The sequence below is a fragment of the Crotalus tigris genome, unplaced genomic scaffold, assembly GCF_016545835.1.
Source record: "Crotalus tigris isolate CLP2741 ecotype Arizona unplaced genomic scaffold, ASM1654583v1 scf7180000017993.1374955, whole genome shotgun sequence".
Lineage (NCBI taxonomy): Eukaryota > Metazoa > Chordata > Lepidosauria > Squamata > Viperidae > Crotalus > Crotalus tigris.
In genome coordinates, this window is record NW_024096760.1 from 338,052 (window position 1) to 358,659 (window position 20,608).

At 38.3% G+C, this 20,608-nt stretch overlaps 1 protein-coding gene across 1 annotated transcript; it reads right to left on the reverse strand.

Moving 5' to 3' along the window:
• Positions 1-192: 192 nt before the first annotated feature.
• LOC120309295 (cryptic protein-like) lies at positions 193-7,253 on the reverse strand. Its single transcript, XM_039346379.1, has 6 exons — positions 6,636-7,253; positions 6,028-6,077; positions 5,765-5,938; positions 4,201-4,315; positions 4,009-4,115; positions 193-1,333 (listed from the first exon to the last, which is right to left on the reverse strand). The coding sequence occupies exons 1-6, from the start codon at positions 6,656-6,658 to the stop codon at positions 1,200-1,202; spliced, it is 603 nt and encodes a 200-aa protein (XP_039202313.1). The 5' UTR covers positions 6,659-7,253; the 3' UTR covers positions 193-1,199.
• Positions 7,254-20,608: the final 13,355 nt, after the last annotated feature.

Consider the following 20,608-nt stretch of genomic DNA (forward strand, 5'->3'; position numbering starts at 1 on the left):
AGATCACAATACATGAATCTTGACTTACAAGCCTTTATATTTTCCAAATATAGCAATTCTTGACTCCAAAGTTGCATTAAAATACATTTAATTTAAAATTCATGCTTCAAAAAAACAATTAGAAACGTGTAATTTATATTAATATAAATGTATAAATTATATTAAATACCCACTTCCATGCAGATATTTTGAAAAAAAATTCTGTCTTTATTTTACAGATTAAAGCAGACAACAGACCTGGTATATCAATGAACACATATAAAAGTTACCTGAATCAGAAACAGACCAATTTGCACATTCCTAACAATGTAATAGCGATGCATTGTAACTGATAGAATAGACTTCTAGTAAGAAACATTATGAAGTCGAGCAAGATGAACCTCTAATACATTGTCAGTGCATTTACAGCTTGAATATACACTCATAAAGAGAGCAAGACAGAAACACTATTTGAAAATATTTTAATGTCATAGAATACCTAAGTTTTCTTCCACTGGAAGAGTCAATATTGCAACAGATAAACTTTTTATTCTGCTTAAATCTAATTTAAAGAGAAGTAGTATTTGTGCAACATTAAACTTGTTTTGATTTAACAATAGCTTAACCTTTGGTTTAACGTGGAGCTACCGGAGCTAACATGTGAAACACCACTGGTGTTTTCAGTTAATAGCAGGATGGGAGAATACTAGGAAATCCTCAGGAGGTAAAAAGGCTAGAATGGGAAAATAATCAGAAATTATTTTCATATTGTCGCAAAAAAAAAGTATATTTCTCAGGTCACTAGGAACTGAGCTCACTTAAATATTTTGATTTTACTTTTCATTGATGCAGATTTATTTACACTGTATTCTCAGTGTGGTGCTCTTGAAATCTCTTGGACCGCAACTTCTAATATGGGAGCTGAAATTCAACTATTTGAGGGGCAGCAGATATGGGAAAGTTGAATTAGGTCTTATACAAATCCTTAATAGGAAGACAACTGCATCTTTTATTCTTGATACTATTTTAGTAAACACTATTGGAATGAGGCAATTAAGGGTGATTTCACCATAGAAATGTAACTGGAATTTATGAAAAGTAAATATCTTAAAGCATTCCTGTTAAACAGGAAAATAAATAGTAGAAATGCAACAGAGTCTTTGTTTCTAGCACTCTGCAGATGCATCTGCAGGATTTTCAGTCCAAATTAATTGACAGCTTCAAAGCTGATAGAAAAGTTTTGTGCAGAACCAAGTGAAAAAGTAGCCTAGTAGAAGAATAAGAAAGCATATTGTTTGCTGTAATCTTGGACAATTTGAAGATAAATAGATGAATTCCTCTTCTTTATTTAAATCTGAGAAAAAAAAGGAGGGAAAGGGTTAGTTAAGGAAATCTGCATACAAATTCTTTCAACAATACTTAGTAATTTCCTCCAAGCCTCTGGAAGTACTTAAGTAAAATACTAAATAAGACAAGTGCGGAAGTCAATGGCTGATGAATTCTCAGAGGAGAGGTGCAAATGGGATCCATCCGGGGCCTTTGAAACCAATTAAAGGTAACTTATCAGCATTAATCACATCACAATCAAAAGTAAATACAAATCACTAGTTAAAAAGCATTACTAATAAAATGGATTGTACTTCTTGGCCCTTTTGTCCCAGGTAAGGAAAACAGAAAACAAAATGGGATTAACACTTATAACTTAAGCATGTTGACAAGACTTCATCAAATATTGGACTGGAACTCATCAGGAATCATACATATTCCTAACACGATTACTCGAAGTAAGATTTAGATTAAGAAAAGTGGTGCTAGACAAATGGCTTACAAAAGTTTACATTGTGATCGTATTTTTGCTTTTATTTAACAAAAATAAAAAGTGCCTGTTGGGTGTGGTGGTTAAGTTATCAAGTTGTTCTAGTTCTGCTTTAAGGCATGAAGCTAACTGGATGACCTTGGGCCAATCTCTCTCTCTCTCTCTCTCTCTCTCTCTCTCTCTCTCTCTCTCTCTCTCTCTCTCTCTCTCTCTCTGTGTGTGTGTGTGTCAGAAAACAGCCAAGAACCCCTCACTTCATCCCTGAGCTACAAATATTCTCCTTTATTGATCTCATTTATGTTAAGTAACATTAGGATAAATGTGCTTTTGAGAGACAGATTCTTGTGTAAAATGTGTCCTGTCCCTCCCAGTACGGAAGGCTTCTGTGCCATAACAGCTGCAAGTAGGGACAGAAAAAGTAACAAGTTCTCTTGCAAGAAGTCTGCTTCATCTGATGAATGTTTGTAAATGCAGATCAGAGGGAAAAAATGAATGCTTTTTAAAATGAACAATTGCAATGAAAATCTAGAAACATATCTCTGTCACGTCAATTATAGAGAAAACTATTCTTAAGGGGGTTTTTTGCAGAAAGGCAGTCTCATCTAATGGTTAAAGCACTAGGCTAGAAATAGGGAGACTAAGTTCCAGTCTCACTTTAGACATGAAATCACCTGAATGACCTTGAGCCAGTCACTCTCTCAGTATAGGAAGTAGGTAATGGCAAACCACTTCTGGAATCTTGCCAAGAAAACTGCAGGGATTTTTTTCCAGGAAGACACCAAAAGTGACTTAATAATAATAATATTATAATAATAAAAAAGTTGGAAGGGACCTTAGAGATCATCTAGTCCAACCCCCTGCTCAGGCAGGAAACCCTATACCATTTCAGACAAATGGCTGTCCAGTCTCTTCTTAAAAACTCCCAGTGTTGGAGCATTCACCGCTTCTGGGGGCAGGTTGTTCCACTGGTTAATTGTTCTAACTGTCAGGAAGTTTCTCCTTAGTTCTAGGTTGCTTCTCTCCTTGATTAGTTTCCATTCGTTGCTTTTTGTCCTGCCTTCAGGCGCTTTGGAGAATAGCTTGACTCCTTTGTGGCAGATATTAGAACACTGCTATCATGTCCACCCTCGCCCTTCTCTTCATTAAAATAGCCTCCAGTCCCCTAATCATCTTTGTTATTCTTCTCTGTATTCTTTCTAGAGTCTCAATATCTTTTTTTATATTATGGTGACCAAAATTGGATGCAGTATTCCAAATGTGGCCTTACCAAGGCATTGTAAAGTAGTGGTAATACTTCATGTGATCTTGATTCTATCCCTCTGGGTACTCCCCCCCCCCCAAAAAAGGTCTTTTTGCACTCTTCCCCTACCTCCACCCAGGTTTGGGAATGCACAGTAAAAAAACAACATGAAATTAGTGCACTTTTTACATATAAATAAAAGGTAGGAATGAGTAGAGCTAGTTCCTTTTCAAACCTAATTGCCCAATATATAGTGAAGATAATAAGGTATTTGAATATGGGAGATATACTGTATAGCTACCTTTATAAAACAATGAATATTCAAGACCTGAAGGGATCATTATGATAATCTAATCTGAATTACATGTGCCATGTCATAATTCTCTCCCAGTAATCTGTTTCCTTAACTGCTCTCTACATTTTGAAAATAGAACTCAAAGGAAAACTATGCAGACAAGAAACCTTGGTTTGCTTCTCTCAAGTATTCATGTAAAGCAGGTGGTGGCTTAGGTCCATTGAGATGAGTGGCTCTAAAAATTCAATCCTAGACCACCAACTATGAGTGAGAGTCCACACAACCCTTTCTTGCCTAAATCTGATCTAGAAGCCCTGGCTACCCTAAACTCTCTGAGAAGAAAAACAATAATTGATATAGACAAATGCTGTGACAAAGTTTTCATATAAAGTGGATATAGAACAAAGCACTATCTCAACAAGCTCTCAGAAATCATATTTGGATTTTAACTCAGTGAAACAAATTCAACAATTCAGAGTAGTCCATAACAATTCATGTAATGCTTCTCCTTTATTCTTTTGCGATGAAAAGTACAAAACTATGGACATCTTAAAGGCTGTCAATTAAATAACCTAAATTTCACTGCAGAATAATTTACGTCTTATATATGTGTTCATGTTTCAGATATAGGACTCTTGGATTTACAGGCATATTTTCCCCCGTGACATATCTTCTTACCACAGTTTTGCCTTTGTTCAGATAAACATTTAAGAACACCATAACCACATCGACACAGCTGGCAACCTTTCCATATCCATTCTCCATGCATGAATGGGCCACAGTTGCTGCCAATGACAAATCAGAAGATGCAACATTATTTCCAAGTTTCATTGACAAGCCACAATCACCCCACAATATATACTTCTTTACCTTTTCCGTTCATCGTGCTCGCAGTATCTGCCAACAAAGTATTTGGGGCAGGCACAGAAACTGCCCAGGATACAAGTTCCTCCATTTTTACAACAGTGCCGGTTAAGGGTTCGACCTGAAAACGAATAGCCCAGAGTTAACAAAGAAACAGGGTTCTTTGAACCTTCTTTTTCACTTGCTTTTGCCAAGTCTTCCTAGCTGCCAAGGGCCTGCTGCCAAGGGCCTGCTTCTATTGGCCTTAAGGGCACAATAAAATTAGTTGCCTGTTAAGACTGTTTGTTCAGCTAAGCCCAGATTGTTTAGATAAGGATTAAAAGCAAACTGCTACAGATTACTGCATGGCCCATGACTTGTTCTTCTGCAGAAGCTTGCATGTCAAACTGCAGATTGCACTCCAGCAGAAGGTAATCATACTCTCTTTTGAAAATAGTATTGATATTTACCCAAAGAAAGAAAATAAACATCATTATCTTTTGCCCAATGTACATAGATTTATCACCTTATTTTAGCCAAATTATGCCTTCAAGTCATATACACATACATACATACACATGTTTTAACTATAATAAAAGCATTATCCTGAAATCTACCTGTCTCCTAATTTGCTTGGCAGAAAGAGTTATTGCAAATAGAACTGTTAGAGCTGATGAGTATTTTTTTTTTTTTTTTAAGGTCAGTCCTGGGTACATGGAGTTCATTTCCCAGAAGTAAGCAATTGGGTCTTACTTTTTGTCACAGCTCATTACAGAAAATGTGCCAGAAAAGTGCAATAATTTGTCACCTCCATTAGAATTTCCAAGTGAAGAAACATAAGAATTATAATCCTAAACATCTAAAAATCTTAGGGTCTCTAAACATAGAGGATTAACTGCCTACAGAGCAGCTTCTGGATATTTATTTTAAAAAATACATCACTGGCTCAGTAGATTATAATTTAGTGTATAAAGATTGCAGTTTAGAGCATAAGCCTTAGTAATATTATTTACAAAGGGTTCATAAGATTTTTGCCAGCTCCCCCAATGACAGGCTACATAGGATTTTGCAACTGAACTCTGCAGAAATTCTACTAATGAAAGACAATGCAGAATCCTATTTTGTTGGGAGCAGGGCAATGCATAAATTGATTAATATATATATTTTTTAAAAAATCTCATTCTGCCTTGCCTATGTCCAGGGCAAATAAGAAGTTATTTTGGGGAAACAGATTTTCCAATGGATATTTCCAATAAATACATGTGTATTTATTGCATTTTTATTGTAAAACATATATTTTTATCTTTACCACATTCCTCGGAGGTGGGCAAAAGTAAAACTGGATGCTTGCTCTAAAGACCTCATGGCTGTACCGTGCCTAGAATTAAAGGTTGTACAAAATGACTGTGGATAGGATTGGCTAATAAATTTCATGGCAGAGCAAGGATTTGAACCCAGGTCTTTCTTTGCTAAGTTCCTGTTAATAGTCAGCTGACTAATGTTACGGGCACTAGATTGAAGAAATCTGTTGCTATAATAAATTCAGATATCAAGATTTAGGAAGCATGTAAGGATAAAGAAAGTAACTTACTCTTTGTTAGCCCAGTGAAAGGTACAATTGGTCTCGGCTTTTTATACACAGAGCTCTGATTCACAACACTGAAGACTTTTAATGTGGTGGCTCCTCGCTCTTTTGCACTGTTCTTTTGAATCATGACATCCACATTTCCTTCAGGGTCATGAGTGTCTCCTTCTTTTCTAAGGCCTGATGGGATTCAAAGAAAGAAGAACATAAGAGAGTGCACTATTTTACAGATGGCAAAATTGCAACCAAATTATGGGAAAATTCCTCACCTTCTCCAAAATTAATATTCTGCAAAACCAGAGTTATTGTTAAAATAAACCTGGAGAGGCAAAGTATGCACAGACATTAGTTCAGTATGAAAAACATTGGTGTGAGAAAAGAGCATTCAAGTCCATCCCCCAAAAATACTACTATAGAATTCGCTCTGAGTTTTACTACTGGATTTAGGAAGGCAAACTTAAATCACAGACAAAGAAGTGAGCAATTTAATGCTAAACATGCTTAGGCAAAGTAAAGTGAAGTCAAATTGAATTGTCTGAGACTTCTTTCTAAGAGCAACACAATCCTAGGGTATAGATAAGCCACTACAGCACGAAACATTAGTTATAAGATCCCAGCTAAATAGTCCTATTCTTTTCTTTGTTACTGAGATAATTGCTTCAAAATCACATTTATAGCCCTATTACCAAAGCAAATTGCTGTATTATAAAAAGACAATAGTTCTGGAAATTATATTTTACTCTCACTAGAGCCAAAATGTTCACTATGTAATATCTCTTGCTTCTACATGGATTACAATTTTACCTTTGTGTATATAAAGAATAGAAGATGCATGACCGAATACAACTTGATTATAGGTATAAAAATGTAAAGTTACCTGGTATTTTGCCTCCAATACATTTTCTCAAGACGTTTTTCTCTTTCAAGCCCACTTCAGTTCTAAAGCTGTTTCCAAATAAGTGTGGTCCAGATTCCTCACCCCAAACAGGAGCAGCTGTTTCATGTGATTAGGTGGACTAATAAAAGGAGGACCTTTTCCAGCTATTTCTCATTTCCTCCAGGGGCACATATTCCTTCCAGAAGCCCTTCTGTGATTAGATTTTCAGAGAGGTATAATCCATTCTAAAGTGGGTTAGCTCCTACCCCTCCCCTCCATAAACACATCTTGCTGGGGGAGGAGCAATCTTTCACATACACTGCAGGGGGTAAAGCTTCTCCTTCACAAGGAGTCTTCTAGCATTGGTCTTCAACTAGTACCGTAGGTTGGTGTTGATAAATTGTCCTATTTTACAGTTGGAAAGAGGAATGGGCCACTAGCTGTGCCAATAATATTTCATTCTTGCTTGCATTGAGTTTAAAGAAAGGGAGATGATGGTCAAGTACAAAGGAGGAAAAGGGGGATTCTGCACTTTTAAATTGTGGAATATTCAACAGGCAAGATGAAGCTTCCATGCAACAGAGAGGAAATTGTCCTTTTCTGTGTCCTTGTAAAAGACTCTTTGCAACTGGTTGTCATAGAGATTCAGAAAGTTATTTCAGAAATTTATTCCAGATATGATAATAAAATATAGCCTTCCTTTGGTCATAAATCTGAAAAAGGCCACTTGCTTTTCACCAAAGAAAAAGATGGCTCAAAACTTGATTATTTAGCCATCAGGTTTTTTAAAATAAGTACAAAATGTTTTTAAAGTCCTTGTGGCTTGTATTTTTTTAAAAATACAATTATGCACCCATACTCTTTCTGCACAAGGAAAACACAGCAGAAATTGAACTGATCCTGCTCTATAGTAGCAAAATGGACATAAATTTACTATCCCTGCCTCTTTTGTTTCTATTTCAAATCACTGAGCCCTCTGACATCTTGAGATTTTCCTTGGACCATGCCAGAATAAGGGAGAAACAGCCAAAGAAGACTTCAGAAGATATGCAGAGAATGAGGGATTAGCATTGGAGAGACTGAAGTTCAAGTTGTCCCTCAGCTATGGAAGCTCACCTGGATAACTTTGAGCCAATCACTCATGAACTATCTTGTAGGTTTCCCATATAAGCTATCTTGAACTCCTAGAGAAAATGTAGGGTCAAAATTTAACACACGTGGTAGAAAAACAGCAGAGTGTCTTTATGCTGTGTGTAGCTACAGGCATGGAAATGTTCAAAGACTTTATTCCACTTATGATTGAAAAAGCAAGCTGCCATTTAAGAAACAGATACAGACTTTGTTCAACTTCTGTATTTCAGTAGTTTTAAAATTCATGTATCCTTAGTTTAACTTGGGAAAATTGGGAAATGAGAATCTGGGCATCTTTTCAATAGGAACACCTTTCCCATAGTAGAGGTCTGTCTGATGAATTACACTTGATGCATCTGCAGGTAATCCTTGACTTACAACAGTTCATTTAGTGACCGTTCCAAGTTACAATGGTACTGAAAAAAGTGACTTATGACCATTTTTCACAGTTGTGACTGTCGCAGCATCCCTACAGTCTCATGAACTGAATTAGAAGGTTTAGCAATGGGCTCATTTATGACAGTTACAGTGTCCCAGGGTCACGTGATCACTTTTTGTGAGTTTCTGACAAAGTCAAGGGGGGAAGCCAGATTCACTTAACAACTGTGTTACTAACTTAACAACTGCAGTGATTGACTTAACAACCGTGGCAAGAAAGATTATAAAATGGGACAAAATTTGCTTAACAAATGTCTTGCTTAGCAACAGAAATTTTGGGCTCAATTGTGGTTGTAAATTGACCACTACCTATATACATGGTATAGCGCAGTGGTTCTCAACCCGTGGGTCGGGACCCCATTTGGGGTCGAAAGACCATTTCACAGGGGTCGCCAAACAACGCAGTCCGCCATTTTTTTCCCCTTTTCCTTAGCTGTGCTATTCCCTTTTATTCTATTGGCTTTTGAAAGCCAATAGAATAGACTCTCTTGAACAGAGTCTAATTCTATTGGCTTTCAAAAGCCAATAGGAATTGTCCAGGCTGTCTCTGCCCTGCTGAACCCGCCAAAAATCTCATTCTGCAAACAGTACTGCCCCAGTTGAGTAGTCCTCGACTTACGACCGGTTGAGTAGTCCTCGACTTACGACCGGTTGGGGGTCGCGGCATTAAAAAGATTGAGAACCACTGGTATAGCGCTTCCCACAAATTCCTTAAATAGTCACCATTTGAAAGATTCTATTCTAGTTAGGTCCCGTAAAGAGTTGGTGGTTAGACCCAATGAATTCAGGGATTAAGATTAAGAAGCCCATGGGAACAGCCCACATTTAAAAAAAAATTAATATACCACATCACCTCACAATCGAATGATTCCAGGCAGTTTAGTGTCCAACATTTATAGTAAAGCAATGATTTAGAGACAGAAAACATGGAATTGATTCACCCAGAGTGTACAGGTACATTCTTCCAAATCTCCTGTATTCAAAGAAAATGACCAAATATTCTGCATATCAACACAATTCAGAATGTAATGCAACTAGAAAAAGCAAAAACAATAAAAGGAATAAAAGGCATTGTTAAGGGGAAAAAAAGCCTCTGCAAGCTATAAAAAGGTGCATTCCAACATAGCTAATGTTTTAAATGCCTTAAAGGTAAAAAGGTACAGCCAGTTTGGGGGTGGAGGCAGTTATTTTTGCTATATTTTACCATGCAATAGATTTTTACTGTATGAATGCAAATTGGATACTTAGGGAAAGATACAGATCTCATTAGTTCAGATATTTTACATTTGTTTCTGTAATTTGGTAAAACAATACAGGTAAATATTTGTTCAGTTTTTTAAGGATCTTGGGTTTTGGTTGCTGTGATTAGATAAGTTTAAATCTATTTTAGTTTTATTTAATAAACCATTCTAGCCTCAGTTGTCTTCTCTCTGAAATAAAAATAAGATTGAATCATTTTATTTTGAATTTGTGAGAATTGGATAAGATAATTGGCACAATTTCATTTTTAGAGAGCTAATCATGTGAGCCTTTTGCAACAAAACAATGAAATCTTGCAACAGTTGAAGGTTAATGAATATGACACATATTCCCCGGGGTTCCCTCATTTTCTAGAAGAATTTTATGCTCAATTGGCAACTAAATATGCAGTAAGTGGAATAACAATCACCAGTGGGATCAGATGGCAATGGACTGCATAAAGTAGCCTATTGTATTAACATTTTGGAAATAATGACCATTTGAATACCTGCATTTTCCTAGCTACCTGCATCTGGCAGTTAATCACTCAAATCATGAACTAATGAAATGGACTATAGTCTAGTAGTGCTTCCTAGCCTTTTCCATTTCATGGACCACTCTGGTGTTACTGAAAGCTCGTGAAGAGCATCACATAAGCCAGATGATGGTAATTTGTTGTTATGATGTACAGTATTTGACAGTTCCTCAATTACAAGATCACAATATTACTTTACTTGTGAATTACAAGACCGTATATGTCTCTGGTGTGTTTACTTTGTTGGGATCTTCAGCCGGAACCTTGACACTTACTTTAAAAAACACAAAAACCAAGAATATTAAAATAACCAACATGTTTTTAAATGACAAATCTTGCAGTTGTTAGTTGCAAAGTTGTGTCCGACCCATCACGACCCCATGGACAACATTCCTCCAGGCCTTCCTAAATCTTGAGGATACATGATGATATCATTATGACCATTAGCTACATATACAGTATATATGACTAATAAAGGACTATTTTTTGTATGTTCGGGAGTCATGGATTGTGAATTTCACATGTCTTTGAAGGCCAAAAGGCAGGTATTTTTTATATTGTCAGAAGTTTTATAAAAAGGTAGTTTAAGTAATTCTACTTGTAAGAAAGCCCTCTGAACCCAAATGAACGTTGAGCTAACTATATATTACCTTACTAGCATTTTCCAAAGCACAAGAAGGCAAACCAAGAAACAATGGATGGAAACTAATTAAGAAGAAAAGCAACCTAGAACTAAGGAGAAACTTCCTAACAGTGAGAACAATTAACCAGTGGAATAGCTTGCCTTCAGAAATTGTGGGTGCTTCATCACTGGAGGCTTTTAAGATGATTCTGGACAGTCACTTGTCTGAAATGATACAGGGTCTCCTGTTTGAGCAAGGGGTTGGACTAGAAGACCTCCTAGATCCTTTCAAACTCTTATTATTCTGCGTTCTATTCTGCCACATGGTCTCCTTATAATGTAGGGATGTAATACAGTAATAACAAAATCTTAATAGCACAGTTCTTTAAATACTTACAAATGCATTCTGTCTTCCACCATGTCTGCTGACATCTTTTATAGAATATAATACTGTGAAATTTGTTAAAAGGGATTTAAGCAAAGAATTAATATATACTACATTATTTTGAGAATGAATCCTTTTAAAGTGTGGGTCAAATATCTAAGGCCTTCATAGGTTTGGCCTGTATAATTTATATAAATTAGAAAAATAAGTTCATGAATAAACATGCATATGATTAGTGCACAATTCTTAGATTACATTTTGCTTAAACTTTCACAATCTCTGTAATTGCCTCTCATTGAGATATGTTGATCATCCTTCTCCACCATTGAATGAACATCTGAAAGAAGGATGATGATCAACATATCTTATTGAGAGGCAATTACTGTACACAGATTGTGAAAGTTTAAGCAGAATATAATCTAAAGATTGTTGAGGGAAGTTTGGCTAGATTCATGTATCCCTGCTTCTTAATACCTGTAGACAGCTTCTGTTATTTTGCTACCTATCATCTTAAGAAATATAAGAACCAACCTCTCTTCAACATTTGAGTATGCATTTGCCCTTCATCATAAAATTGAAGAGGCCAAGAGTCAGAATACTTATTCGTTTTCAGAAAATGTAATCTTTCTTTAAATGCCATTTCTGAAATGGATATATTTCTAAGGCAGACCTCTGTTCTATGTCAGAAGCAGAGAGGGGCAATGTTAGAAATATGAACAACATGTCACACCTCATGCCATTTGCTTAAGATCAGAAGTTTGTCTTAAGTGAAAGATCTAATGGTTCAGGCCACTGTAAATCAACTAAGAAATATTTCTCACCTTCTTGTCATGTGTCTTCCTGTGCTTCTGCCCGAAAGAAGGAGTAGGCAATATGGCTACAGATCTGTTAAACTGCTGTTTTCTTTCTCTGACCTGGAAGGAATTTGCCATTAGAAATACTGAATAGCCTCCAATGTTTGATGTCAAGAAAAGTCCATCAGAAAACAATTCTACAGGCCCCAAAGCTGACTGGCACAGTAATGATATGACCCTTCCTCATCCTTCACTTTTATCAGCCCTCCTAAACAAGATAAGATTGGAAACTCAGCTCAGCAGTGACCCTAGAAATGTCATTCTGTTTTTAACAAAAGACCATGACAACATTTAACAAGGGAAAATGTCATTCCCCTTTGTTTGGCAATAACTTAATGGATTTCAGATTGTCTGATGAAAAAATTTAAAGGTAGAATGTATATTTGTTGAATTAATCTTTGAACACCACTAATGTTGATCTGCACTGCAATTATTGCCTAAAAGAAATCTGCCATGTCAACTTGACTGGGCTTTTATCATGCATAGGAAAATTGTGACTCTCCAGGCAAAATAATTCTCAGTGGTTCTACCCAGCATAATCAGTGATGAAGGATTATAATGTTGCAAAATTGGGCTCAATTGTGATTGTAAGTCACAAGGACTACCTGTACTATATAATTCTGTTGGGGGGGGGGATACAATAATGGAAGAAGGTGGAAGGAAATGGAATATATTTGAAAATGACATGGTAGCCTTTTCTGTTGTCACTGAACTATGACTTAAATCTTGAAAAAGAACAGCTACTACTGAGTTCAGCCAGCTACTTTGCTGTTGAAAAATTAAATTTAGCCAACTGAATTATTTAGACAGATCTGTATGATGATATGCAGGATACTGACTTTTCTTTGTGTGTCCTATATTTTGTTACTTTCTCAAATCTCTAATATTTGGATAATACCCAAACAAAAAGTAAATTCAGCAGCTGTTTAAAAAAAAATTACAAGTAGAATAAATATTTTAAAATTTGGTGTGATTTTAAATTCCTTGGTGTTTTTAATTTTGTTTTTTCACCAATAAAATAACATGCCTTGGAAGATTAAATGATTTCAATGGGCTTTAAGCAGAGCCTAAGAATGTTAAATTCCCCAGTGGGCTGAATGAAGGACAAAGAAGGAGGCAAGAGAAGGAAACTAAGTCAAAACCTGGAAAAAGGCAATTTAGCTATTTATTGCTCTCAAATAAGGATGAAGGCTGCAGATAAATGGAATTGTTTCTGCCAGTCTAAGTCTTTTCAGTTTGCTGAAAGCTGTAAATTTGAAAACAAGATTAGAGGTGATGTACACAGGAGCAACAAAAAGATTTGGTAAGGATCTATTCAAATAGAACCAGAGACTTAAGACAAAACTGCTAAAGAATATGTTAAGGTTTACTTGAGAATTAATTCTTAAAACTGCTTCCCCCCCCCCCCTTCCAGGATAAAGGAACTGCCTGAAGCTAGCACTCTTAAGAGAAAGTGATATGCATCACTTAAATTAAGATTTTAATTGTACTTATTAAATGATAGCCAGGGAGTTTATTTTAATGGCCACACCAGCTAGATTTAGGGAATGTAGCCAGCTGGAAAGAAGGCGGATGCTGTTAAAGAAAAATACAGATTCAAGAATTTGATTAACCAACAATATTTGCATTCTGATTTTGTGCAAATTTATTATTGAACTTTAAATGATGGTAGCGATTATCATGATTGGAGGGTGAAAATGAATTATGATGCAGGTTTTATCATTTTGATGAGACCTACAGTTGCAATGGACACTCATGGTAGCAAATCCTACCCAACAACTTTCCTTCTGCTGATATTCTCCTGTCACTAATTTCAAGAATTTCTGAAAACCATTAATCTGATAAGATAAAACAAGAGAGCAAATAACAGAGAGAGGATTAAACTTCCATTCTTCCAGATTTGCAGTATCAGTTTAGTTATCGAGGCAGGACTATCTCATCATTACATCATACCACATGAACTTCCTGCATTATTTTTAGGTTGGCCTCAGGCCTCAAGCTAGTACCAGTCAAAGTGAACTTCAGAGTGATTTGGCTATGGAGATTCTCAGTCATCCAGATCATAGTTATCCCAAAGATGCTTTTTCATGAGCCAAATGGACCTTCTTGTTTTTTATTTTTTCTTTGCAGTACAATGCAATGAGCCATGTGCAGATCTGTACATTGGCGAAACGAAACAACAACTTCATAAACGTATGGCAAAACATAGGAAAATAAACCCATCAGGACATGAGTCAGCAGTCCATCTGCATTTAAAAGACAAAGGCCACATTTTGGGCAGAGAGGACTGCTGGTTTGAAAGAGGGGTCAAAGAGGCCATCTATGTCAAAATTGAACAGCCCTCTCTCAACAGAGGGAGAGGGATACAATATCGTCTATCTCCTGTCTACAACACAGTCCTTTCAACCGTCCAAGAAGGCTCCATACACATTTCCACTATTCAGGTGATCATGGAGGCACAGATAAGCCTCCAAGAAAGCTATTGTGTACAATCACTTTGAGATTCCATTACCCTCTCCCACCTCACCTGCTTCCACCTTAAACTGGGAAAGTTTGTAAAGTTATTCATCAATATATTGGCCAAGAGGCAGACATTCATCTGGATTTCTACATTGTTCAGCAAAGCCCTACAACAGGGCTCTTCAAACTTGGCAACTTTAAGACTTGTGGACTTCAACTCCAGGGCTGGCTGAGGAATTCTGGGAGTTGAAGTCCACAAGTCTTAAAGTTGCCAAGTTTGAAGACTCCTGCCCTACAGCCAAAGCCAGCCCTTGGGAGAAGGGAGGAGGCATCCCTTTAAAAAGCAACTTTAACTTTCTTTTTAGAAGGAGGAAAGATAGGGGGATTTTTGTAATAAAATGATTTTTTTTCTTGTGGCTGTTTTCAGAGTGACAGAACCAAAGTGTTTATCAGGAGCATTTTGCTGTCTTCTCCCAGCTAACATCAAACTATATATTTAGGCCAGCTAATCTCTCTCTCTGTCTCTCTGACAGGAATTCTGGAAGTCGAAGTCCACACGTCTTAAAGTTGCTAAGGTTGAGACACATTGACATAATGATAGCACTAGCCCTGCATTGGTTCAATGGCTGAAGTTATGAAAACCCCGAATGAATGGAAATTCATTCAAAATAATAGGTCCTTGAAAATTACAACCATTGCAATGTCCCCATAGTCACATGATCACAATCTGAGTGCTTGGTAAGATGCCCACATTTATGACTACAATATATGCTCCAAATCTCCCCACCTGCCATTTGCCCTCCTCTCTGCAAGTTTGGCTGTCCTGTACTCTGCCCCCCCATGCGACACTGCCCTGTCACTCTGCTGACCTGCACTTTGCGTCTCAGTTGGGTACAACATGTCACCAGCAGGAAGAAGATGGGGAAAGTCAACTGGGGGGGGGGGAGATAGGCAGCAGCTGCATGGTACAGGGCAGCCAAAACAGCAAAGATGCAGGGTGGAGGAAGACATAGGTATGGGAGGGTGAAATGGAGGCGAATGTAGCAGGCCAGGAGAAATGTGAAGTCCTTGCCTAACAACTTCAACCGATGCAGAACTGCTAAATGGGTAATGTAATTAATATAATGTAATGTTTCATATGAGGACTGCTTCACATAGCAAATCCAATCCCAGTTATGATCATTAAGTAAGAATTCTGTATTCTGTTCTACAGCACCCAATCTAATCTGCACCTAATCTTTTGTTTTTAAGAGTCACAAGCTAATTAGAAGCAGTACTTTTAATGATCTGGTAATTTGCAATGCTAGAAGCACACACACACACACACACACACACACACACACACACACACACACACACACGTACATAGATACCCACTCACAGTCACAATAGAATCTTGCTTCCAAAGTCTTTGAAATTATTTTTGACTCCTGCTTCAGCTTCCTATCGCAAGCACATATATAATCCATTGTATTATATATTCAAAGAAAGAAGATTGCTTGCATCAGGAATGATCAACATGTTTGATGTGTTTGTGTTAATCCTGCTGTGGTCTGCCAAAGAAAATTATGTCGTATTAAACAGTATTGGGGATTCTGCAGCTGTCTCCCCCCCATGCTGAAGGTCATAACATTCCTGACTGTCCCCTTTCTCTCAGCTTTTAAAAATGCTATTAACTTTTAACAAGCATATGAGCAGCCTGCTTAACCCTACAGGACTGTGTGTAAACCAGGGGTCTTCAAACTTGGCCCTTTTATGACCAGTAGACTTCAATTCCCAGAATTCCTCAGCCAGCATTGTAAACCTTTTCCCCTGTATTACTAACTGTAGGTACCTGATGATGACCTATAGGCTTTTAAAATAAGACCATGTGTCTCTACTGTCCTATTATTCTGGACAGCAAAGACATGTTCCCACTGTATATTCTGAGGCAGAATAGGAATAGAAACAGGAAACAGTAATGTGCATGGTTCAGGTTTCTTAGGACAGGGCTTTTCAACCAGTGGTACACGTACCACCTGTGGTACATTGGCACCTGGCAGGTGGTACACGACCATCCTAGAAAAGTGGAAGCAGGGGAAGGGAATGAGCTGAACCAGTGGCAGCACCGCACAAACCTGAGCAAGAGATGGTTGGAGCTGCAAGGCTGTCAGGGCTCAGTGGAAGCACCAGGATCAATGCTGCTTTCCAACTGATCGGTGCTTCTTCAGGACTGTCAGGGCTCAGTGGAAGCGCCAGGATCAGTGCCAGGCTCCAGCTGGAGCTTGGCGCTGATCCTGGTGCTTCTGCTGAGCCCTGAAGAAGCACCAATCAGCTGGAAAGCAGCACTGATCCTGGTGCTTCTGCTGAGTCCAGAAGAAGCGCCAATCAGCTGGAATGTTGCAGCATCTCCAGGATCTTGTGATTTAGATTCTTGGCAACTGATTCATATTTATGACGGTCACAGTGTCCTAGGATCATGTGAAATGACCAAAACCTGCTGCAACCACCCAGCAGGCAGAGGGAATAAAAACCAAACACCCCCCCACCCCACCCCCACTGCCAATCCTCAACAGAAATGCTCACAACAATGAAAACCTCGGACAGGAGGAAGAGCGTCGCTGGGTGGGCAGGCAGGGTCTTGCTCGGCTGTGGCTTGGAAGGCAGTTTTTTTCAGTGCTATTGTAACTTTGAACAATCACTAAGCAAACTGTTTTAAGTCGACGACTACCTGTATTTTATCACTTTTTTCCTTTTTTTTTTTGGTCATCAAGTTTTTGACACCTTGCTAGGCAACTAGTGGTACTTGGATATTGCCATATCCTAAAAGTGGTACAATGGGTGAAAAGGTTGAAAAGCCCTGTCTTAGGATATCTTTGGAGGCATTCCATTCTAGAGAATAAAAGTCCTTTGAACTTGCTTTGGAAGTTAAAACAAAAATAATGAGGACAAAGGAGAGAAGCTGAAAGTTGTTGTGAGATAAAAGAGGGGTGACATTTTAAAAAATATTAGTTATAAAATGGGAGTGTCATCTATCTCTTTCACAGCAGGTTTCTATGAATTAAAATATAGTTTCCATTGTTGCTGCAAAATTGCTTTTCTAACAAGGTTTCCCCCTTAAAAAAAAAAGAAAAACAAACCCCAGAAATGTCATTTCCTATCATTTTCAGTTAGATGTTTATGCTATTTGTATACGTTTGCTTATTTAATGAAAATGTCAAAAATTAAATTAAAGCTCCCATTTCTTACTGTAGAGGGTAGAGAGATAAGACAACAATATCCAGCACGCATATGAAATGCAACCTTGTTGCTACTGAAAGTCATATTCTCAAGAGTGTTTTCTAAAATAATCAGGTTTTAAGCTGAAGCCTTTCTCTCTGAACTTCTAATGTTGTATCTACAGAATCTATGGATTGTGGACACTGGATATTGCCCACATGATAGTCCAAATTAGCACTCCAAAACTAGATCTGCTTTTGGCCATGCTGGGCTGGAAATTCTGAGAACTGTAAGTCCAGATGCATCTGGAAAGATAGTAAGTTGAATTATATCCAGCAGCCTATGGAACACTGGAGTTTTCCAACTGTTCTATTTAAGATAGTCATTTATTCATTAGTAGAAATAATCTAAAACTGATGAAAGGAAATAAATCTCAAACTATATATTTTCTTGAATGTTAACAAAGAATGAATCTCTCATTTTGGGAAAGGTATTTTTTTTATACAAAATTTTCTTTAAACAGAAAAATGTTCTTTATGTTCTTATCTTGGTTTTGGAAAAGAGATACATGCAAAGTTAAAAGCTTTCTTTCTTCCAAAATGTATTGACATCAGGTGTTTTTTCCCTCACAATTTGAATTTGCTTGGTGAAATGCAAAGATAGGTAGCGCTAGCAAGGGGAAAATAAGGATTTACAGTAAAGAAGAAAAACCTAGATACATGATGGCGATTTTTAGACGCATGGAAAATATGAAGTTACCAAAATAGAGTGATTAAAGAAGTGGCAACATCCTTTATTAGTTTTTAGCCTTGTTAATCTTCTCAAGATCAGTAAGAGAGGGTAAATGAAGTTGGGCCATTAACAAAGAATGAAGTTCAAAAAGATTCTGCATTTGAAAGAGCCAAATCCATCCCTTTGACACTCCTCCCCCCACATCCTCTAACTTTATTGCATCTTCATCCTTTTCTTGATGCTTTCACGTGCAAGCTATTCAGAATGTAATTGTTCTGCTCAAACCACAAAATGAATTGCAGTAGGGATAAACCTCTGGATTTTTGTCAGAAGTACATAACATTACTGACCCTCCCCAATTTCTGGGCAATTCTGTCTGTGAATATTTTCCCAGAGGCTGCATGAGATAGCGGACATCTAGTTTCTACAGTGCCATCTGTCCACATATTATAACCCTAACCAGTATTTTCCATAACACTTATCAGGTCTTATTTGAGCTTGCTATAAATATGGATTTATTGGTCCTTTGAGTGCATCTGTCTTTCAGAAAGTCAGTTTAAGCCCGGGAAGAGATAAGTGCTTGTAGTTTTGGATGCATGGAAGGGCTTTTGCTGATTCTGCAACAAGGAATCTTATATGAATGCTTCTTCTATTGATTACCCCTGAGGACCTGTGTAGAAGTGCTATATAGCTATTGCCCTAACTGGGCAATTGTCCTAGGACCTGTCTCTGGCACCGCAGTTTATACATCTGTTTCTGCAATGTTTCTTACAAATGCCTCCTTGATGAGAGGAGAAGGTACCCTTTTATTCATTCCCTTTCAGGATTGTTAGCACTGGGTTCCATGGAGATGATTATTAACTACAGATAATCCCTGAGTTATGAGCGTTCCCCTAGTGAATGTTCAAAGTTATGTGATCAGCACCCCCTAGTGTTTATGAAAAACACCTGGAATTATGAATGTTGCCACATCAGGCAGTCGTTCCCCTTAAGAATGACCACAGTGGCACTGCAACATTCACCATGGATATTCCCTCCCCCCTGCCCTGGGACTCCCTAGGCACTAGGCCTTGGATACTCACCTTGCAAAGATCAAGATCCTTCGCTTTCTTGGCTGCTACAGGCATTCAGTGCTTTCACTGAGAATGGAGGCCTAAAGTAAGGCAAGATCACGCAAGATCAATGGCAATAAAGTACTTCTGTGTGCCTCCGGAGGCCTGATCTGGGTGTTGGAGGCCTTTTCCAGACTACGGCCACCCAGAAAGGAGGCTAGGGGATGCTTCCGTGGATCTCCGGAGGCCCCATCTGGATGTCAGAGGCCTTTTCCGGTTTGCTGGCACATGGAAAGGAGGCTGGGGAATGCTTCTGTGGGCCTCCAGAGGCATGTTATGGGCTTCTGAAGCTTCCTCTGGGCTTCTGAGGCCCAGAATGGAGGCTGTGGGTGGCAGCCACATGCTTCGGGAGGTCTGTTCTGGGCCTGGGAGGCCTCCTCCAGGCCTCCGAGGCCCAGAATGGAGGCAGTGGGTGGTGCCCACATGCTTCTGGGCCTCAGAGGCCTCCCTCTGCTCTTGCTGGAGCAGAGAAAGAAACAGAGAGGTTGGAGAGGAGATAGATCTTTACAAGGTAAGTGACCTCGCGTGGCAGGATTGGGCAGGGGAGCAATTGTGGGGACCCCAGAGGAGGGAGCATGAGGTATCTCAGGGGAGGTCTTGTTTGGTCTGAAGCAGATGGCCTATTCCATCATTAGCCCCCCCTCATGCCTGCCCCACCCTGAGATACCTCTTGTTTATTTAATGAGCCATGCATTGGCCCACCCATTAAATTAGCAAATGTGTGGGTGAAAGCTAGGAGTGAATCGCATTCAAGGTACAAGATTCACTCCTACCAATCCTTGAGTTACGAATGGAATGGGTAGATTCCATAACTTGAAGACTACCTGTATTATGTATGGACCAATCCCAATTGTGCAAGTCCAGAAATCCATTCTAGCATGTGCATTTTCCATGCAGGGGCTACTTCTGGCTAGTAGGTCATGATCTGGAATTCTTAGCCCATTGTGCCTGCACTGCCATTCCGTTGTAGCACTATTCAGGGACAGAGCTCAGCTGTTGATTGCTCTCTCCTCTTTCACCAATTCTCCCTTTCTTTTATCCTGCCTATTAGACTAATTTTGTGCCTTTTATCCTGCCTATTAGACTAATTTTGAACAGGGATTTAGTATCCTTTCAGAAGAGCAGTACACCCATGTTCATTATCAATTCTAGCCAACTACAATGCTTGATGTTTTCCTTCTTCTCCTTTTGTTTCACGGTTTCACTCATACACTGATTTAGTCTTCATTCATTCTTTGTGCAGTAAAAAAAAACCCACTTGTACATT

Bases quoted from the DNA above. Each gene is read 5' to 3' on its own strand.
- LOC120309295 (XM_039346379.1), bottom strand. From the start codon at position 6,658: ATGTATTGGAGGCAAAATACCAG. The intron at 6,078-6,635 runs GTAACTTTACAT...TTGCCTCTCCAG, and splicing joins TATTGGAGGCAAAATACCAG to GTTTATTTTAACAATAACTC. The intron at 4,316-5,764 runs GTAAGTTACTTT...ATTCGTTTTCAG, and splicing joins TTTCACTGGGCTAACAAAGA to GTCGAACCCTTAACCGGCAC.